Raw genomic sequence first — 7,435 nt, 5'->3', positions numbered from 1 at the left:
ATATATATATATATATATATATATATATATATATATATATATACTTATATAAGTGTTTTGTTATGGTCAGAATGAGAATAAATACCTCAGCTTATATTTAATTTATGATCATAGCTTTTAAAAACGTTAGTTTTAAGTATTTTTTACTATATTTTCAAATTGAAGATCATTACATATATACATGTATACACGTGTATGTTCACTTGCGCTTCACTTTGACCTTTATATGCTTACATGTATCCTTGCATTACCAAATTGCAGAATTTTGTACAACATTATTAGATGGTCTTTAAACTAAAACCTAAACTTTACAATTGCAATATGAAATTCAAAGGAAAAAGCATGTGATAAATTATAAATATTATGTATAGTTTTGATCGTTTTTCTTAGCAGTTTTATAAAACAATCTGCTCTAGTCTAGAAGTTTCAGGCTAGTGACAGATAAATATATAATCATTATAAATGTAAAATAGTATGTTCTAATAATTTTTAATTTTACGATTTTGTATTTAACTAAGTTATGCTGTTTCACAATTACTAGCTAACACAATTAATTGTATATTTCACAAAACTTGTAATAACAAAACCAATGTTACGTAATGGCAGCAAGAAAAAAAATATATATTGTACGATTTATATATCTCTATTTAAATAAGAGAATTCTTCTGCCTGTTTTTTCACTTTTTTTATTTAAATATGTCTTACATATTTACATTCTCTAAATTTTTCTCAATAATGTAGAATATTGATTCGACCTCATAAAATTGTACTAACAGACAAGCAAGGAAGATAATTGTTATCTACCTATTCTTATTTGCTAGCATTTTCATTATAAAATCCCTATAAATATCTTTCTTACTTGGTATGTAATGACCACCTTCATGGTGTATCTCTTCCTTGTTTGTAAATAGACGACTGATTTGTTTTGTCATTTCTGTAAGAAGTAGTAATTCAGTACTTTTAATATAGTTTAATGCATCTTATTATTCAATACCATCTTTTATTAATAAGTTATAATCCTACCTGTAGGAATAACTTGATCATTTTCTCCATAAATATGTAAAGATGGTATATCTATTTCTTCATTATAATATATTGAATGAGGTGCACATAGTGATTTGAAGCCAGATATGATAATAACAAAGTCAAAGTCAATTTCCAGTACTTTAAAAAGATTAGTATGATCATGAGTTGATTGCATATAATAAATTCCCATATAAATATGTATCACTTTATATACTTACATTGCTGTTTCTTCATGGCACATAGTATACTGACAAAAGCAGCACCTTGGGAGAAACCTAATATGCCATCGAAAGGACCTTGCTCCAAAAATGTCTTTTTTACTAAATTTATACTGTCAGTAAATCCTACACACAAAACACTAGGATCTGTTGCTTTAAAATAATGGTCCTTTGTATTGAACCACCATCCATATCCTATAATACATAAAAATATTGTTAGTGCTATTTTTTAAGTAACAGCATGGTATTGTAATTCTAAAGATAGCACTTTTTATAGCTTACCATTTCCATCAGTTGATGGAACTTCGTGTGGTGCTTTTATAAATATAAAGTCTATTTCTTTCTTAAATCCTTTCCTCAATGAGCCTAACTTGGCGCTAAATATCACATCTGATTGTACATATCCATGTAATGCTAAAATCTGAAACAAAGAATGTATATTTAGATATCATTCTTTCTGTATCTACAGATACATACAAAATATCCTTAATTATTATAGATAATTCAAAAATATTACCAGATATTACCCATACAGCACAAATCTTCAAAGGATGTTCTAAAGACGTTCTAAGGACATTCATACATCCTAAGAAAGTTCAAGAACATTCTCTGAAGATTTTACGCTATCTGGATATCTTTCAAAATATTATAAAAATGTTTTAAAAATATTTAAGTAAATTATTCATAAGTCAAAATTATTCATAATAATATCAATACAATGTTGAAAATTACTTATTAAAAACAGCACTTTTACTCACTAGGATACCACCCAAACAATTAAAATTATAAATTTATAACTTATGATAATTTATATTCAATAATATATCGTCTCAAAAATTACATTTCTCTATCTCTTTTTGTTAGTTTTTCTACAAAACAGTTTTAGAGCTTTCATTTATATATATCATCTATAATGTAAAGAGAATTATTTGTGTTTATATACATTTTTAAATTATTAATATAACAATTACCCGTAATTTGGTGCTTGTCATATTACATAGTTTTTCAACACAAGTAATTTATACATATATATAATAGTACTATATTGCTATTGGAGCGAGAAAATGGACCAACATCACGGTATAGACATATATCAACCTCTTACTTTCACAAATCGTGTATTTCGACGCAAATGCATATGCGTGTGTTCTGTGAAAGCTACTAGACGCTAGAACTCTCAAACAGAGATTGGCCAATGGGGAGGGTCTCCACGTGATTGGCGCACGTAGAGTCCTTATAATCAGGGGTGCGTTCGAAAACATCACCCGTGTGTATTTTGTCACACTCAGATCGTTCGAAAACCCCTAGTGGGCACACTGACCATGCGACCATGGCCGTTCGAAAACCGTACTCCGTGGACCACTCGTGTGACTTTTCTCCACTCTCTTTTGCGCGGTGTGAATCGGTGGAGATGGTGGAGAGTGCGCAAAGAGTGCAATACAGTATGAAATTACTAAATTATTTATGGTTTTTTCTGACGTACAAGCTGCATCGCAGCGTCAAGATATAATAAAAAGGCCTAGGCATGATTCTCGTCGCTTGCAGTATTAGCTATAGCTATAGGTCGGGAGAGAGACGGCAGCTTGTACGTCTGCACTCTTCCACCGCCCGAGTCTGGCCGAAGCGCCAAGCACTATAGTTCGTGACAGGCAGCCCACACGTACACAGTTCTTCGCTTATGTGCGCTGCGTCGCACGCACTATAGTTACGCGTACTCGGTCCCACATGTAGCAGCTCTGTCTAGAGCTTTGTTCGCGTCGCATGCCCCAATGGCCGCGTTCAGTAGAACAAGTGATCAGTAAGCGCTCAGTGAGCTCTTGCATCTGATTGGAGTATAGTTGGAGATCTAAAAGAATATGCCAAATCATATACAAGAGCTCCCTGAGCGCTTACTGATCACTTGTTCTACTGAACGCGGCCAATGTGCTCTTACACGCTCCAATGCACTCTGATTGGCACGTCATCACGCGGACCAATCAGAGTGTGTTGGAGCGGTAGGAGCATGTTGGGGCATACGACGCGAACAAACCTTATATGTGGGCGAACTAAACGGGTGACGTCATGCGGAGTGGGGATGCGCGCCAATTGAAGTATGAATGACAGACGTTATAGCGGGTGTATATCAGTTGGACACGGGGCAATTGGACACAGTCCAATCACAAGTCGCTGTTCCAAGGGACCCTACAAATGTCTCTAATCACACGGTGCTGTGATTGGCTGTGTCCAAATGCACCGTGTCCAAGTGCACCGCTTCCCGTTATAGCAAGTAATAGCAAGCAACATATGCACGTATACAGTTGTATGCATATATGCATATGTATAAATGTATATCTCTTACTATTTTCATAAGATGATGAAAATTAAAAAATAAAGAAATTAAATTATGATATCCGGTAACTCGCGCGATGCCGTATCCCTACTCCGCATGACGTCACTCGTTTAGTTTGGCCACATTCGGAGACTATCTCAGAGGGCGCGACTAAAAACGGAGGCCAATTTTTATAAGAGGGAGTTTGTACCTTCTGCGCTCCGCTCTCTCTAGATTCTCTCTGTAAAATGTTTCTCTCTTGTAGGATTTTGACGAAACCGCAGTTTTGGCCAAACTATGATTACAGTAACTCTAGTGTATACGAAAATATATCATGGTACGTTCGTTTTGGATGTCTTCGTGCTAGAAGTATCATTATCTTCCTTTGGCATGTAATGAGCAAAGATAGAATAACGTTATCAGTAGCTGCGTTTAGCAGAGAAAGCTGCTTTGCAACTGTTGTAAAATTTGTAAATCTGATTGGTACATGCTCTTGGAACAATTATATATGGGTTGGAGTATGCTCTTCAATCAAAATTAAGAGCTCCAATCAGATTCACGAATTTTACAACAGTTGCAAAGCAGCTTTCTCTGCTGAACACAACCAGTGCTATCAGCGCGAAAGCATCCAAAGTGAATGTAGCCTATGTGATATTTAACTACATCGCACTGCACTTTATGACGAAGGCTTGTTTTCGTAGAAGCATAAAGGATATATATACACATAAAATCTCATTATGTATTTGTTTATGAAACTGGTAAAAAATGAAATAAACTGAGTTAAAATATCTTGTAAAAGATATATATAATGTTTACTTGCACAAGTACATAAATTTTAATTAAATATGCTTTTCATTTTTTTTCTGATAAAATTGTACCATTTTTCACATTATATCTCACAGAACCAAGTCATAATTATATTTAAAAAATTAACTTTACAGAGATCACATTATCTGAAATAATTCTGCAAAGAAATTATATCTATTTCTTCATTATAATGCCATATGTACTGGATGTACTCATAACTTATATAACTTTAAACAAATGAAACATATTGGTGTTATATATATGTTTTAGATTAGAATAAACCACTCCAGTTAATTAAGTTATTACAGTCGAAAAGATTTTCTAACAATTAAAGGTCGTTAAGATCAACAGCTTCCACTTGTGCATTAAGATTTGTAACATTTTCCTTGCTTTCACTGGCTTCTAATTCTTTTCTTGGTATATCCAATTTGGACCATGAGCCAGGCTCAGCCTTTCTCAATTTAATTTCTACTTTAGTTGGTAACATATTTACGCTACTATTGTTAACATCAACAATCTGAAAAGAAAGATTGTGTATAGATTAATTTCATTAATCCTCTCAATTAAAATTGATCCTTAATTATAGATACATACTCCTCCCAATTCTATATCAAGGTTGTATCTCGAGTTTTCCTCTATAAAGAATAAATCAACAGTCAAATGAATAGGATTCAATTTTACAACAGATTGATTGGGTACATATTTCTTTGCATATACAGAAACAACTACATATGTGCCAGTTTGATGCCAATCCATCCTACATTGAACCTTTTTTCCCATGTCCTGAAACAATATATACATAATTAAAACAATAATTATAGAAGGATAATAGTGAGTAAAATAAAATCTTTCATCTGTGAACTATATACCTTAGAAAACCATACATGTTTTCCTAGAGAGCAACCTCGTTGATCTAGAAACACAGAGAATTCTGTTGTCTTTTTTTGACAACAGGACCAATATTTCATTCCTTCATGAAAAATTGGTACTCCAGAATGAAAAATACAAACTTCCTCATTGGAATCAGCACCATTGTAGGTTACTTTACAAGAATTATTTTTACAATTTTGTCCTATTTGTACTTCAGCTAGTGCAGGTTTAGTCTCTAAAGCTGTCAATCCTTTAACTTGTTCTAATAGAGTCTGAGATATCGTTGGTGACAACTGTAGCTGTGGAGTGTCAAAAGAAGGCCTGTCCAATGTTGAATTATTGATCCCTGGCTTGGAAACAACTTCTATTATTTCATCAACTTTGGTTTTATCAATAGGTCGTTTTTCTGGCTCTGATGGTTTTTCATTCGAATGCTTGGCTTTTGTACATCCCTTAATATTTAAGAATTCTGTAAAGTCTGTACATTTTTTATTACAACAGGACCAGCCTTTGTATGCATCATGAAATATAGGCTGTCCTGGATGATGAACACAATCATCTGTAACAAAATAAAAAAGATATAGACTATTTTTCATGTATATTATTAGTTATTTAAATTAATAACTAATCAAAGGTTAAGAGTAATAAAACTTACCGTCCTTATTATCATTAGGATCGAATTTTTTACCGCAACCTCGATGATAACAATGCAATAAAGCTGCTTTCTGTGACATTTTGAGCGTCCACAATTATTTCACGTGTTCCAGTGTGAGAGAGAACTTTGGAATATCACTCTAACCAACTTTAACTCGATATTCTTACACATCTGACCCACCGTTGAGTAATACCACCGAAAACGTAAAATCCGTCTGATGCATCGTTGAATCTATGGATGTAGGAATATAAGGATAGAGCGTAAGCTGAATTTATCGGCAGGGGCGGTGAAGCCGATTTGAGGGACGAGGTATCTCTAAAACTGTGTCTGAATTTGATTGGTTGAGTTGTACTCATGCGCAGTATCGCCAATTATAAACGAAATATTAAAAACAAGAACATATAATTCAGAATAATGGCTCCTGCACACAGAACGCGGTAATGCTTGCCGCGTGGCAAAAGTTCGTGCAACAGCAAATTAATATGTTGTTTTTCCATAATGGCTCCTGCACACAGGACGCGGTAATGCTTGCCGCGCGGCAAAAGTTCGCACGACAGCCAATCAATATGTTGTTTTTCCGTAAGAGCTAGAAGGTTATTACGGAAAGCAGCATATTGATTGGCTGTCGTGTGAACTTCCACCGCGCGGCAAGCATTACCTCGTCCTGTGTGCAGGAGCCATAAGAGCTAAAAGGTTATTACGGAAAGCAGCATATTGATTGGCTGTCGCGCGAACTTCCGCCGCGCGACAAGCATTACCGCGTCCTGTGTGCAGGAGCCACAAGAATTGACTAATTACGATCGAGTATTTATCATAATGGCGACCTTACGGTTCTACGATTCTCAACATGATTGGTCAATTCTTACAGTACGTCTTACGTTACTGTTATGTCAATTTGTGTGTGAAGGCCTTAACCATAAACAAAATCGAAACGTAATTGGTCGTAAAGTTGGCCACACATACTTTTCGTAACAGTAACCTTTGACTATATAACCATGGACCGCTAGCGGCGATTCTAAGCGTCTGTAACATCTGTAACGCCGCCAGGACCAAACAACGGCAAAAGAATGAACTCAGTAGAGCAAGACAGAACTAGTAACGTAAACGCTTCTAATATCCGCGTATTACATGGTGATACATATTGGAAAAACCTAATAGAAGTAATAAAAAGAATTAGACTTTCTTGAAAACCACAAATACTTTATAACAAAATTAATTATAGAAAATTATGTTAAAATTGTTATGAATTATGTATTGTATGAATTGTTATGAATTATGTATTTTATGAATTATGAAAGAAAATTAATGAGCCAAAAATGTCAATATATCAGACATAAATTGACAAAAATTATTTTATTGCAAGTACAGTAATATACATTTAGAGTAACTTTTATATCGCTGATATGAAAATTCTACCTTTATTCGTTTAATGATGTCACATGTTTTTGTAAGCCGTTGCAAGTTACTCAAAGGACGGTATTTTAAATAATGTTTTAAAAAATATTGAACGTTCTTTTTATAATATTATATATATATTATATAAACATTCTT

At 33.9% G+C, this 7,435-nt stretch overlaps 2 protein-coding genes across 2 annotated transcripts; both read right to left on the bottom strand.

Moving 5' to 3' along the window:
• Positions 1-670: 670 nt before the first annotated feature.
• Positions 671-2,411, bottom strand: LOC116849106 (esterase OVCA2). Its single transcript, XM_032825916.1, has 5 exons — positions 2,216-2,411; positions 1,527-1,665; positions 1,245-1,439; positions 1,024-1,164; positions 671-934 (listed from the first exon to the last, which is right to left on the bottom strand). The coding sequence occupies exons 1-5, from the start codon at positions 2,234-2,236 to the stop codon at positions 801-803; spliced, it is 630 nt and encodes a 209-aa protein (XP_032681807.1). The 5' UTR covers positions 2,237-2,411; the 3' UTR covers positions 671-800.
• Positions 2,412-4,444: 2,033 nt separating this feature from the next.
• On the bottom strand, positions 4,445-6,203 carry LOC116849093 (cysteine and histidine-rich domain-containing protein). The gene is made up of 4 exons (XM_032825891.1): positions 5,885-6,203; positions 5,229-5,788; positions 4,954-5,142; positions 4,445-4,876 (listed from the first exon to the last, which is right to left on the bottom strand). The coding sequence occupies exons 1-4, from the start codon at positions 5,961-5,963 to the stop codon at positions 4,688-4,690; spliced, it is 1,017 nt and encodes a 338-aa protein (XP_032681782.1). The 5' UTR covers positions 5,964-6,203; the 3' UTR covers positions 4,445-4,687.
• Between the last annotated feature and the right edge of the window lie 1,232 nt (positions 6,204-7,435).

This window comes from Odontomachus brunneus, unplaced genomic scaffold, assembly GCF_010583005.1.
Source record: "Odontomachus brunneus isolate Ranch 3 - 2012 unplaced genomic scaffold, Obru_v1 Obru_scaffold_106, whole genome shotgun sequence".
Lineage (NCBI taxonomy): Eukaryota > Metazoa > Arthropoda > Insecta > Hymenoptera > Formicidae > Odontomachus > Odontomachus brunneus.
Note: the sequence above shows the minus strand (reverse complement) of the source record. Positions and strands in the feature narration are given on the sequence as shown.